General features: G+C 37.2%; 1 protein-coding gene across 1 annotated transcript; it reads right to left on the bottom strand.

Moving 5' to 3' along the window:
* Positions 1-854: 854 nt before the first annotated feature.
* LOC103519195 (pyruvate dehydrogenase [acetyl-transferring]-phosphatase 1, mitochondrial-like) lies at positions 855-8,125 on the bottom strand. Its single transcript, XM_017448101.2, has 6 exons — positions 7,776-8,125; positions 6,577-6,718; positions 5,010-5,463; positions 4,009-4,146; positions 3,118-3,326; positions 855-2,625 (listed from the first exon to the last, which is right to left on the bottom strand). Exons 1-6 carry the CDS (start codon positions 7,959-7,961, stop codon positions 2,318-2,320), a joined length of 1,437 nt encoding a protein of 478 aa, XP_017303590.1. The 5' UTR covers positions 7,962-8,125; the 3' UTR covers positions 855-2,317.
* Positions 8,126-14,620: the final 6,495 nt, after the last annotated feature.

Genomic DNA, 14,620 nt, shown 5'->3' with positions numbered 1-14,620 from the left:
CCTACCTTGACACAATATGTGTCAACGATCGACGTGCAATATCCAGTGACAAGTAGATAGGAAGTTGAAGTTACAAAGAACGAGTTTGAAGAGAAAAGAAGTTAAATAATTAAAATTCTAGTCACTAGTCAGGTTTACTATTAATTTTTCCTCAGGCAAATTTTTTTATCGAGGTGGGTTAAAAAAAAAATGTTTACAAATCTATCAAAATAGAGCGAAAACATTTTGCGTATCAGTTATTAGAGCAAAGATGCGGTCTACCGGACTACCTTCACACTCGATAATTTTTCTTTCCATGCTCTCTTCTGTACATTTGTCCCCCTTTATCAGGATAGGATAGGATAAAGCCAGCCGGTCCGAAAACAAATCTTACCTGTTTAGGATAAAATCCACCCCGGGTGGGAATCGAACCCGCAACCTAGCGCTTAGGCAGACGCGCTACCCCCCAAGCTAACTAGGTTGGAGGGGAGATTTCATTTTCTCTGTTTGAAAATTCCATTATTGAGGTAGGTACCTGTAATCATTCTAATCTCCATTGACAATAAAATAAACATACGCAAAATAATTTTAAAACAAAAATAATAAAACAAAATGTTTATTTCATCAAATGAGCAGAGGAAATAATCAAATTGACAATATAAACAAATATAGGTACCTACATCAGAGTATAGACCACGAAACGTTCATTTTCCTATCAGAACCGATTCCAATGGAGCGCCTTTCCGACAAATTTTCCGTCTTTTGTTAAGAAGTTCATTGAGAATAAAATGTTATACATTAAAAAAGTTGTTAAAATCATTCTTTCATTTTCCTATCAGAACCGATTCCAATGGAGCGCCTTTCCGACAAATTTTCCGTCTTTAGTTAAGAAGTTCATTGAGAATAAAATGTTATACATTAAAAAAGTTGTTAAAATCATTCCAGAAATAAAATAAAAGAGTAAAATGGCAAATGGGGAAGGAGCAAGCCAAAACACTTGAGTATAGTGAAGAACGAGAAATTGATTATTTATTGTCAATCCCTCTTCTGTGAGAGGAAAAAGACACCTCATATTTTCACACAGAAGGGTTTATTATTATTATTATTATTTTTTCACTCCTTGAAAATTACAAATTCACATCTAGCCTTGATTTTTGATTTAAAACACAAGCCAAGATTGAGCTAATTGGACACGGAAAAATTTTTTCTTGGAGTTCAGAGACACCACTTTTGAAAGCCTCCCACATGAAAGCAAGTAGGTAAAATAGTTATACCCCTAGAGACTTTATTCGTACAAATATTTCAACATGCTTGGAGCTAACTTTAGGCCGATATATCGTGTTCCCGAAAAAATACTGAATAATTCAAGATACTTGACCACACCTATTGTGGGTTGTAGAGTGACTAAAAGTAAGGGAATGCTTAGCTTCCTTGAAAAAAGAAGAGTATTTAAAAGTCAAAGGTTTAAAAATTAAAAATCGTGGGTACCTACTGAACCTAATTACAATATAATCTTTGGCTTCATACAAGCACACAATTCATTGCACGTAAACCTAGATTGCACCACAAAGTTCTTTTGAAACAAAGGCTACTGACTATTCAACTATAAAATGAAGAAGGAAATTTACCTCAGTAAAAAAAAAAAATGAAAAAATGTGCGCTTTTCAAATGAATTAAACAAATAAATTAGCACATATTCATTTGGCAATATTATCAATATTCATTTCTAGAAGACTTTTTAAACATATAGGATTACTCAGCTTAGGGACATGAATTCATAGCAGCAACAAAGTTATTGAACTCTTGTTGTCACTATGATTCGGTTCCTTAATAACTTCATATTAGAAACTATCGTAAATTGACTTTTTCCTCAAAAAAGAGTCAGAGACGAAAGTAATGACATAGGAGCAAAAGGGCAATATTGTACCTCCTAAGATAAAAGGGCAATATTGTATCTTAGAAGGTACAATTTCGTAAAGAGCTGTTTGACTTCTTAATTAAATATCAAGGTAGAATAGAGGATACCTTTTTATTTATATTCCGTATCCGATTACAGAATCTTCGACCTAAAACCTTCACTAGGTGGGTAAAATGAAACGCAAGTTTCGTAAAAAATAAATCTTAAAATGGTGAAAGCAAAGATCAGTGTTCCTCTAGGCTTCAGGATCAGGAGAATCCTACCACTTAAAACAAAGCCATTAAAAAAAGCTTCTAGCTCAGTGTGGCAAAAAGTTAATGTCTGAACTTTGGTAAGACCGGTTCTAAGAAGACTCATTTACCACGGAAGAAAGTTAGTCACCATCAACGCCGCGCCGTGTCTCAGCCACTCCCCCCTTTATTATCTCACATTCGGGGATCGCAAATAGTCACTATCGAAGTACACTACCGTGATCGTAATATCATCGCGGAACAATCGCACGACTTCCTGGGGCATAGACAAGAGTTGGGCGATCTTGGAGTGTTCTATCCCGTACTCGGTGCCGCCTAGGGCGTGGCGAAGTAGATGGGTGGCGGCATTCGAGTCTAGGGGCTTAAGGGAGAGACCCTCTTGGCGTGCAATGAGAAGCTCGTTGATTTCGGACAGCTTCATGTGCTTGCGGGGCAACTGGAGGGGACGCAACGTCACCTTCCCTGACATGTGTTCACCTGAGAAAGATTAATTTCATTTCAAATTAAGTAGGGCTTTTTTCAAGAGGTTTGATAGAGGGAATTGTAACTGCTAGGGTCTTATCCTCCCGAAATCTCCCCCCCAAGGTTTCAGTCTCAAGCTTTATGATTTAGCTTACATTTTTGAGCAGCCTAAGAAGAAGTTAGATAGAGGGAACTGTAATAATGGAGGTCTTATCGTCCGGAAATATAAGAGAAGAAGGAGAGGATAGGGGAAAGCCAGTCGTTCCGAGAACGAAACTTATCTGTTCAGGATAAAATCCGAACCGAGCGGAAACCGGGGCTTCAGAAACTTTATAGCGCTTTTTTCGCACAGCTCATACAGACTTACCTACAAGTCTCACAGCTTATAGCGGGGAGAACTGTGTTTAAGTTCACGTTAGACTTTTCCTCTACTGTTTTTAAGTTCACATTAAACCCTTCAGAGATTTTATGACTTCTTCTTTTCTTGCACAGCTCACTCAGACTTACCTACGAGTCTCACAGCCTGTAGCGGGGAGAGGAGATCCCACAGACCGTCGGTGGCTAAAATGAGGAACCTATCCCTCGGGGTCAGTCGGTAATGTATCACATCGGGCTGTGCGGTGAGATAAGGAGGGGTAAAATAGTTGGGGGCCAGAGCTTGTTCCCCAACATGGGGTACGACGTACTTTTGAAGCAGCTCCTTGCTCCATTTGTATCTGAGGAAGTAGGTAGTAAAACCACAATAACGACCTTGATTAATAGGAAAGATGATTTCTTCCACAAATATGTTCTGTTCAATGAACCATAAAACAAAGAGAGATCATATCAACACAGAAAAAATTTGCTATACGCACAGACACAGCATTTGACTTTCCAAATCTAAATTATCTGTAAAAACTATTTAGACATGGAAGGAGCTCAGATATAAGTTTTGGGCGTTCAACGAGTTTCATGTTTTTAAGCTTCAACTCTTCCAACACCATTTAAAAGGTACCATACGGCCATGCCTATCTCACAGACACATAAAGGTAAATGTATCTGAGGAAGTAGGTAGTAAAACCACAATAACGACCTTGATTAATAGGAAAGATGATTTCTTCCACAAATATGTTCTGTTCAATTAACCATAAAACAAAGAGAGATCATATCAACACAGAAAAAATTTGCTATACGCACAGACACAACATTTAACTTTCCAAATCTAAATTATCTGTAAAAACTCTTTAGACATGGAAGGAGCTCAGATATAAGTTTTGTGGGCGTTCAAAGAGTTTCATGTTTTTAAGCTTCAACTCTCCCAACACCAATTAAAAGGTACCATACGGCCATGCCTATCTCACAGACACATAAAGGTAAGTAAGTAATGGGTTGTATTCTTTCCTATTCTATTGAACTTACCTTACATCGCCAAAGGCTCTCAGAGGGGCGAGCTGTCCCAATAGTCGCTCCATGCGAATCACAGTGTCTCGTTCGTTCTTCGGATGTTCGTTGAGAATGCGTTCCACTTCACGAACATTGTCCGTATTGTGCTCCACGCTTACAAAAAAAAAAAAAAAATACAAAAAATATAGTTAAGGGCCCCTGCGCGGCGTCTTCATAAATGAAAAAAAAAGGGGTCCGGAACTCGAGAATTGTACGGTTTAGCCGCTATTTAAAGCCAAACCTTCGAAAAAGCTCAAAAAGAGTTCGCAATTCTCAGGTCTTTAAATTTCAGCCAAAGTCGCTCGAACTTAACACAGAGATTCGATAAATTAAGTAGATCAAAAATATCCTTGGGACCTGTTACCAGAAGATACGGTTCAGCTGTTATTCCGGACCAAGTTCTGCTATTTAGAGCTATACAGGGAAAAAGCTCAAAAAGGAAGTAGTGCTTCTCATGACTTTACCTTTAGCCACAGGTCGCTCAAATTTTGCAGAGAGCTTCGATATTTTATGACAATGAAAAGTGTCTGCGGGCCGGAAATGAAGAAATGTACGGTTCGGCCACTATTTAACACCAAAACTTTGAAAAAGCTCAAAAAGAGTTTGCGATTCTCAGGCCTTTAGAAAATATAAAAAAAACTCAGAAATTTCAAATTCATGAAGGGAAATCACTTTAAAATTTAATTAATTGAAATTTAAAATAGTTGCTTGTCAACCAAGAGGAAAATGTGTCATTTTATATTTTCTGTCAAACATATAACAACAGAGTTTAAAGAATAAGGTCAGGGTCAGGTCTTTAATTTTGTCTCTCTCCAACAAAAATTAATTTAGATGAAATTTGTCTAAACTGAAAAGACTGCTACTGGTATTAATAATGAAAATGTTGATCTCAACTAGATAATAACCAGAAATATGTAAAGCTCTAGTTTCAAATATTTTTGCAAGCCAGCCTAGTTAGTTACCTTGGACAATAGCACATCTGCCTTGTGAGAACAAAATTTTGGGTTTGATTCCCACAGGCAGAAAAAAAGGTATAGTTACCTGAGAGTCCTACACCCAATGTTTTCATATTCAAGTGATTGCCACCCTGTTTGAGTTGAGCTTCCTGAGATATATGCTGATCCAATGAGAGGAATGCATTGACCAGCATATGTTTCATTTCAAACTGCTGCTCCTTCTGACTAGACAGCAACTGTTTGAGGAAAGACTTAAAACTATTCAAGTAGAGCTGTTTCAACTCTCCAACAATATCAAATTTGTCATTGTATGACTCAACCAGTTGAATGGGTTCCTGACTTTCCAACCTGGCCAGACAGTCAGAGATGAGCTGATCTGGTAGCAAGGTGGCAGCAATGTAGTCAAACAACCGTTTGGACAGAACTTGAGCACAGGCAGCACCTCCATGGCCATCAAACACACCAAGCAATACACCTGAAATGAAATAGAATGGGGTAACATAGCTAATTAGCTATAGATTTGTATAAATATAAATTAAGTTTTCAGGGCTATTTGAACCTCCACCCAAGTTTTATTTATCAAAAAACACGGGCAATGGTTTCTGGCCTACCTTGACACAATATGTGTCAACGATCGACGTGCAATATCCAGTGACAAGTAGAGAAGTAGATAGGAAGTTGAAGTTACAAAGAACGAGTTTGAAGAGAAAAGAAGTTATATTATTAAAATTCTAGTCAGGTTTACTATTAATTTTTCCTCAGGCAAATTTTTTTGAGGGGAGGGTCGGAGGGATAAAAAAAATAAAATGTTTACAAAATCTATCAAAATAGAGCGAAAACATTTTGCGCGATCAGTTATTAGAGCAAAAAGTGTCGCGGTCTACCGGACTACCTTCACACTCGGTAATCTTTTTCTTTTCATTCTCTGATAAAGGGCAAAAATGCATCCCGGTAAACTTAAAAAAAAAAAAAAAAAAAAAAACTTGTAGAGATTTTGTTCTTCTAACCATTCAGTTTCAAATGGGTGCTGCTGAATATTTTGGGTGGTAGGTAGGTACAGCCTGCTAAAGATAAATAATCAAAGAGCTGAATAAAGTGAAAAAAAAAAGTGAAGTGGCATTTAATAAGTAGAGCCTTTGAAAGAGTTGCAGTTACATGGTAAAATAAAATGAAGTAAAAATGACTACTGTACTAGTAAGGACTACCTATGTGGTATGAACATGATAAAATATTCATACAGAGATGAAAATAACTTAAGGAGGTAGGTACCTAAGTTCATTAGGTTCATATAATTAGGTACCAACAAGTAGGTATCATACCTAATAAAACAAAAAAAAAAAAAAAAAAAAAAAAAAAAAAACTTGTAAAGATTTTGTTCTTCTAACCATTCAGTTTCAAATGGGTGCTGCTGAAAATATATTTTGGGTGGTAGGCAGGTTCAGTCTGCTAAAGATAAATAATCAAAGAGCTGAATAAAGTAAAAAAAAAGTGAAGTGGCATCTAATAAGTAGAGCCTTTGAAAGAGTTGCAGTTACATGGTAAAATAAAATGAAGTAAAAATGACTAGTTCTGGAATAATAATACTAACCAGTGGTCAAGAGACATTTGGCCTCACATCTTGTATCTTCAATAGGTTTGTTGGATGGAAGTTGATTTGAGTCATAAGATTTGACAGAGGTGTGATTCTCAATTTCCAAACTGAATTCATTTGTCCTAAGTATAGTGGTAACCTGGAGAACAAAATATTTTTCTATTTATGCTTAGAATCATTTACAAACATTTTAGATTTGACTGACATTAAAAAAAAATCTTATTATTTTTAACAAATCAGTAGCATCAAAAGTAGGTAGGTAGGTAGGTACTAAGATAATAAAACATTAAAGTACCCTGTAGTGAACCATTTTGCCACAAAGGCAATGAAGTATTGAAACCAACATGCTTCCAACAAACACCCCCCAATAATCAGACAAGCAGATAGATCCATGAATGATGATAGTCTCTACAATCTACACCTATTACAACCAAGTATGCAAATTACTTGCACAGGAAGTTATAAGTATGAAATATGAGAATGAATCAGAGGCATACTTTGAATTCTCAAATGAAGTGGACCTTTTCTTCGAGTTACACCACTATATGATGTTGTGTAGGTGCTTAAAAATCAATCACAACTGATTTGACAGAGGTGTGATTCTCAATTTCCAAACTGAATTCATTTGTCCTAAGTATAGTGGTAACCTGGAGAACAAAATATTTTTCTACTTATGCTTAGAATCATTTACAAACATTTTAGATTTGACTTTGAGGTAAAGGTAATCAAGGTAGATTTGACTGACATTAAAAAAAAAATCTCATTATTTTTAACAAATCAGTAGCATCAAAAGTAGGTAGCTAGGTACTAAGATAATAAAACATTAAAGTACCCTGTAGTGAACAGGGACCATTTTGCCACAAAGGCAATGAAGTATTGAAACCAACATGCTTCCAACAAACACCCCCCAATAATCAGACAAGTAGATAGATCCATGAATGATGATAATCTCTACAATCTACACCTATTACAATCAAGTATGCAAATTACTTGCACCAGGAAGTTATAAGTATGAAATATGAGAATGAATCAGAGGCATACTTTGAATTCTCAAATGAAATGGACCTTTTCTTCGAGTTACACCATTATTATGATGTTGTGTAGGTGCTTAAAAATCAATCACAACAGTAATTAACCTTCAGTGCAGAGTTGGAATTTTGGAGGGCAATGTATGAATGAAAAGTGCATTGACTTACTTCCTGAGGTGTCAATTTCGTCTGACGCAGGGCTTGACTGGAAGTAGATATACTATGGTAACAGACTACATTCGTTGAAACATTCCATTTCAGGCAAATTTTCGAGGATTTGAATAGATTCAAAGGAAAGCACACAAAGGGTACTCGGTTCAATACTGATAACTTGTAGACATTTTCAATAAACATGACGAATGAGCAGGGTTCTACATTAAAACCAGACCATGCCAATGGGGTCTACATGTAGTTAGAGCATAGAGAGGCCATTAAATTACACAGAAATAAAGGAAAAGAACTTTAAAGTTAACTCACGACGAACTTTGGTCGTAATAATTTACTTTTAAAAAAATCAAAATCAGAAAAAAATGAAAAATCTAACCTTAAAATTTTTGATATCCCATAGAAATCCCTCGAAATTTCCCGCAAAAGTTTTATCAGTCACGGATGATGTCAGAGAGTGGACAAAGTCCGAGTGATATTAAAAGCGAAGCCAGAATTTCATCAGAGCGGGAGTTCGGAGGCAAATTTTGTACTACGCTCCGCGTCGTGTGGTAGGTATCGCTGTCCGCTGTTCGATTGAAACAAGTTGAAGTGTTCTCCTACTCCTATATTTGTCAGACTTGTCAGTTTCGCAGCACTATAACTAATATCTATATGTTTTCATCATCCTCTGAAAGTCATATGAACAGAATTCAATACATGTAGGTGATGTCTTATCTTACCCTAACAGGACTAAGACGAATAGGATGCAAAATAGATGTCTTATCTTCCCCAAACAGGACTAAGAAGTCCCATTGTCCCACTAATACTTATTTACTCAAGTAATGGAATTAAGAGGTGTATTTTATAATGATGTACTGGACGAGAATAATGAGATATTGTAAAAGTTAGGGTAAAAGAACACTCAAATAAGCATCATTCAATAGGATATGGAAAGTCGTGTGATGTTCACACCAGATTTTTTTTTAATAATGAGAATAATGAATGAATGAATGAATTGAGTACCTACACTTAAATTTTAAATATTTTAATACATCATATTTACCATGCTATTGAAGTTAGACTTATAAACTGGACATTTTCCAGGTCTTAGGTTGTCAGTTCTCCTGTGGGTTCACCTCAGGGAAAAAAGATTTCTAGGAGGCTTTCCTTTCAATCCAATAATAGCTCTATGTAGAAAATGCCTAGCTAATATAAGTGAAAAGGTAGTAAGTAAGTGAGGAATCAAAGTACCTAGTATGAAAAAAAAATCCCAGGAAGAATCCTATGAAATCCCATAGACTCCCCTCATCAGATAGACAAGAGAAGGCAGAGGGTGTACTGAATCCACAAAGGAAATTTAGTTAATTTAGATAGACTCCCCTCATCAGATAGACAAGAGAAGGCAGAGGGTGTACTGAATCCACAAAGGAAATTTAGTTAATTTAGACCCTAGTTCCAATCATAATAAATCACATAGTATTAGCTCTTACTTTTACCCTCATCAGATAGACAAGAGAAGGCAGAGGGTGTACTGAATCCACAAAGGAAATTTAGTTAATTTAGACCCTAGTTCCAATCATAATAAATCATATAGTATTAGCTCTTACTTTTATTGGCAGTCACAATCATAATACCTCATATTATGTTATTTGCTCTTACTTTTATTGACAGTCACAAGGCCTCCATCAGGTCCAGTGTCAGCTGCTTTGATCTCATTTGTATCATAGGCTCCGATGTTCATAGGAGGTATTTCATAAGGCTTCTTCCCATGCAATATCACAGGTTCATTCTTATTCACCTTCTCACTCCTGTAAGAAAATAGATAGGATGTTGAAGTAAATTACAAGCAGACACCATATCATTCATTAACATATAAGAGCCAAGGCCTACATTAAAGTCACACCAAACTTGACCAAACCCTTCTCTTTTTTTTTGGCTAATATCTCAGTTGCTCTATGTCAGAGTTTGTACTGGTCCAGAGTTAGAAGCAGTTAAATTTCAGCAAGATCCAATGGAGAAAAAAAAGTTCAGCTCTTATGGGTAAAAAAAAGAACATAGTTTCCTGGAAACTCTAGAAAGAGGCACATGTCCTTCATTAGGTTGAAGTACATTGATGTTGAAGTACATTAAAAGCAGACACCATATCATTCATTAACATATGAGAACCAAGGCCTACATTAAAGTCACACCAAACTTGACCAAACCCTTCTCTCTTTTTTTGGCTAATATCTCAGTTGCTCTATGTCAGAGTTTGTACTGGTCCAGAGTTAGACGTTAAAGGTAAGTAAGTAATGGGTTGTATTCTTTCCTATTCTATTGAACTTACCTTACATCGCCAAAGGCTCTCAGAGGGGCGAGCTGTCCCAATAGTCGCTCCATGCGAATCACAGTGTCTCGTTCGTTCTTCGGATGTTCGTTGAGAATGCGTTCCACTTCACGAACATTGTCCGTATTGTGCTCCACGCTTACTTTCTTTGCAATCCAATTGTTATCGTCAGTGAGAACCCCAATGACGGCTTGACAATCCCCGGTATTGGCAACATGCAGATGGGGACCGTCAATGTGCGCGACACAACACACTGCACCTGAGGGGAAAAAGTAGAGTTATTTTAGACTAGTGATTCAGCGGCCCCGCCGTGAAGAATTTTAGATGTACATAATGAGAGGAAAAGAAAAAAAAATAATAAAAATACATAAAATATAGTTAAGAGCCCCTGCGCGGCGTCTTCACAAATGAAAAAAAAGGGGTCCGGAACTCGAGAATTGTACGGTTCAGCCGCTATTTAAAGCCAAACCTTCGAAAAAGCTCAAAAAGAGTTCGCGATTCTCGGGTCTTTAAATTTCAGCCAAAGTCACTCGAACTTAACACAGAGATTCGATAATTTATGTAGATCAAAAATATCCTTGCACCTTGTTTCCAGAAGGTACGGTTCGGTCGTTATTCCGGAACAAAGTTCCACGATTTAGGGCTATACAGGGAAAAAGGTTAAAAGGAACTAACGCTTCTCACGACTTTACCTTTAACCACAGGTCGCTAAAATTTTGCAGATAGCTTTGATAGTTTATGATGATCAAAAGTGTCCGCAAGCCGGAACTCGAGAAATGTACGGTTCGACCGCTATTTAACGCCAAAACTTTGAAAAAGCTCAAAAAGAGTTCGCAATCCTCAGGCCTTTCTAATTTCAGCCAAAGTCACTCAAACTTGGCTCAGAGATTCGATAAATTAAGTAGATCAAAAATATCCTTGGGACCTGTTACCAGAAGGTACGGTTCAGCTGTTATTCCGGACCAAGTTCTGCTATTTAGGACTATACAGGTAAAAAGCTCAAAAAGGAACTAGTGCTTCTCATGACTTTACCTTTAGCCACAGATCGCTCAAATTTTGCAGAGAGCTTCGATATTTTATGACAATGAAAAGTGTCTGCGGGCCGGAAATCGAGAAATGTACGGTTCGGCCACTATTTAACACCAAAACTTTGAAAAAGCTCAAAAAGAGTTTGCGATTCTCAGGCCGCTACTGGTAGTGAGGAGAGGGTGGTACTGTTATTTTTGTTACTATTTATCTTCTCCTCCTTTTGAAACTGACTGACATAGCTACTGGTAGTGAGGAGAGGGTGGTACTGTTATTTTTGTTACTATTTATCTTCTCCTCCTTTTGAAACTGACTGACATAATATATATATTATACTAATTCTAACCCACTGTGTTGGAAGTAGGCTTTTTAGGAGTTGGAAAAGATCCCTTTTTGACCAAATTATTAAGTGCTTGGGTGCCCAAAAATCTTTGAAGTTACAGGTACTAGTAAGGACTACCTATGTGGTATGAACATGATAAAATATTCATACAGAGATGAAAATAACTTAAGGAGGTAGGTACCTAAGTTAATTAGGTTCATATAATTAGGTACCAACAAGTAGATATTATACCTAATCGATAAAATATTCATACAGAGATGAAAATAACTTAAGGAGGTAGGTACCTAAGTTAATTAGGTTCATATAATTAGGTACCAACAAGTAGGTATTATACCTAATACACACAAGTAGGTATTATACCTAATACACACAAGTAGGTATTATACCTAATACACACTTTGACCCATATTGTTCCTTCTCAATTCCAGAATCAAACTTCACCTGGTTTCCAAGTTAAATTTATTTTGTACAACTCAGAAAATGATGGTTGTAAAAGAATCAAACTTCACCTGGTTTTCAAGTTAAATTTGTACAACTCAGAAAATGATGGTTGTAATTTGTTGAGGTTTCCTCTCTTGTTTAAACTAAGTAAAATGATTCAACATTTATTGGAAACAGATATACATTTTGTTGTGTAATAAGTACTTTTTATTTCAATATAATCTTGTGAAACGTGTGAAAGAACATTGGAACAATGATGCTCCCATTGGATATAACAATACCTTCATCTGCCTTGGCACGACGAGATGCCCTGATACTATGCGAGGAGACAGAACTCATCTTGAGACAACTGTACAAGAAATATTATCAGGTAAGCAGTACGAGTGAACTGTATTAGTATTAGCTGAGTTGTGTTTTCCTTTTGGAACTTGTGAAACGTGTGAAAGAACATTGGAACAATGATGCTCCCATTGGATATAACAATACCTTCATCTGCCTTGGCACGACGAGATGCCTTGATACTATGTGAGGAGACAGAGGAGGAGGAGGAGGAGGAGGAGGAGGAGGAGGGGGAGGAGGAGGAATCGGGAAAAAAGAATTGAGAAAAAATAAGGGAGAGATAAAACAGGATTGATTTGACAAATGGGTTCATTTTTATTTAGTTGGGTACTTTGGATTGGAAGGTTGATTATTTTACCATCAATCTTTTTCTATATGGAAGGAGAAGGATCACCTCTTCCTCTCTCATTCTTCTCTCTCTTCCCCTTTTTTCATCTGTTCTTACTTTCTAACATTTTTATCCCGTCCTTCCTTTATTATTACGATAGTAATAAAAAAAGGTATAGTGAACGGGCTATTGTATTCGCTTCGGTGTCTGTCCCCATAGAAGGACTTATCCAAACCTGGACGACCTATTTATCAAATTAAAAGTCTGGCTGAAACTTTGGATTTAGGCTCTAGGGACCTCAAAACGTGTTTAGGCACTAAAAACTGACCATCGAAATTTTGACCCGATTACATATTACTTTCCTTCCTATAGGATAAGGAAAGTAATACACCTCTGTTTTGGATATTGGGATCTACTGTTATTTTTCTTCCTCTTTTTTTTTGCATGCCTTTTTTGCCTGCTGTGTGTTTTGTCTGACTTTCAAGTTTTCGAGAGTTGTGTTTATCTAATATATAAAAATGAATGTGTGTGTTTGTTCGTTCGTCGAACTTTATGCCTGGCCAAACCGCTCATCCGATTGCTATGAAACTTTGAGAGGGAACTGTAAACTGCAAAGGTCTTATCGTCCCGAAATCGAAGAGAGAAGGAAGACAGGATAGGAGAAAGCCAGCCGTTCCGAGAACGAACATTGTCCCATCAGGATAAAATCCGCCCCGGGCGGGAATCGAACCCGCGGCCTAGCGCTTACTTAAGGCAGACGCACTACCAACCAAGCTAACTAGGCTGGCATATTTGGATTAAATTTGGATAAAATCCGCCCCGGGCGGGAATCGAACCCGCGGCCTAGCGCTTACAAGGCAGACGCACTACCAACGAAGCTAACTAGGCTGGCATATTTGAATTAAATTCGAGAAAATCCGCCCCGGGCGGGAATCGAACCCGCGGCCTAGCGCTTACAAGGCAGACGCACTACCAACCAAGCTAACTAGGCTGGCATATTTGGATTAAATTTGAGGAAAATTTTCGGATTAAAAATCCTTCGGTCACTAACCTCCTCGCTCATTGGTTTTTAACACCGAGTGTATGATTGTCCTTATGTATTTAAATTCGTAGGAGGAAAATTTTCGGATTAAAAATCCTTCGGTCACTAACCTCCTCGCTCATTGGTTTTTAACACCGAGTGTATGATTGTCCTTATGTAGGTATTTAAATTCGTACCTCTAATTTCGTACACGTTTTCTCTGAACCTACCTATTAATTTGAGAATTCCTATGCTCAATTAACCAATCACAACTTGGCATGTGACACTAAATTTGACCTCAACTTTAGAAAATTCGTCCCGTTTTTGCTCTTTGATGTTCTTTTCATGCACAGTTGAACTTTCTGGGTGAAATGGACCTTTATCCCACACGGAAAACAGCAAAAAGGACTGATGATTTCTTTTCATAAAAGTCTTTCTTACTTTGTGTCGCTATTAGTAAAATTTGTACTTCCAAGCATATTCTTTGAATTTGTAAATTACTAGGTTCACCGCAGAAGGTATGGGTTTTTGGGTGAAAATAAAAGTCTTTCTTACTTTGTGTCGCTATTAGTAAAATTTGTACTTCCAAGCATATTCTTTGAATTTGTAAATTACTAGGTTCACCGTAGAAGGGATGGGTTTGTGGGTGAAAGGTTGGGTTGGGAGGGTTGTTAATGTAAGGGTGAAGCTACCTACAGTTGATACCATACATAAAGGTATTTGAACCACCTCTACGCTTTGGGAGGATTTGAACGAAACACCTTTGTGTGAGAAGTTGAAAGCCGTTGCCTGAGAAAGTAAGCCCAATCAGCCAGCGGCGATATTAGCACCTCTTACATGAATGTACTAGTATGGTTTGTACCAATGGTTCACTGATCCCCTTCTCTCATTCACTGGTCATAATATTGCTTCACTTTTGGGGATGTCGCTTAGCCAGTATTCCCAAACCTCTTTGAGGAAAAATATTTTTTCCCCTCATAAGAACCGTTCACATGATCCTCAATCCGTATAAGACCTGTGTATGGTTGAAAGGGAAAAATAT

This window comes from Diaphorina citri, unplaced genomic scaffold, assembly GCF_000475195.1.
Source record: "Diaphorina citri unplaced genomic scaffold, Diaci psyllid genome assembly version 1.1 scaffold2602, whole genome shotgun sequence".
Taxonomy (NCBI): domain Eukaryota; kingdom Metazoa; phylum Arthropoda; class Insecta; order Hemiptera; family Psyllidae; genus Diaphorina; species Diaphorina citri.
Note: the sequence above shows the minus strand (reverse complement) of the source record. Positions and strands in the feature narration are given on the sequence as shown.

Bases quoted from the DNA above. Each gene is read 5' to 3' on its own strand.
- LOC103519195 (XM_017448101.2), bottom strand. From the start codon at position 7,961: ATGTTTATTGAAAATGTCTACAAGTTATCAGTATTGAACCGAGTACCC. The intron at 5,464-6,576 runs GTTAGTATTATT...ATTTCATTTCAG, and splicing joins CAAATGTCTCTTGACCACTG to GTGTATTGCTTGGTGTGTTT. The intron at 4,147-5,009 runs GTGCTATTGTCC...TTTTTTTGTAAG, and splicing joins TTTGTTCTCACAAGGCAGAT to CGTGGAGCACAATACGGACA.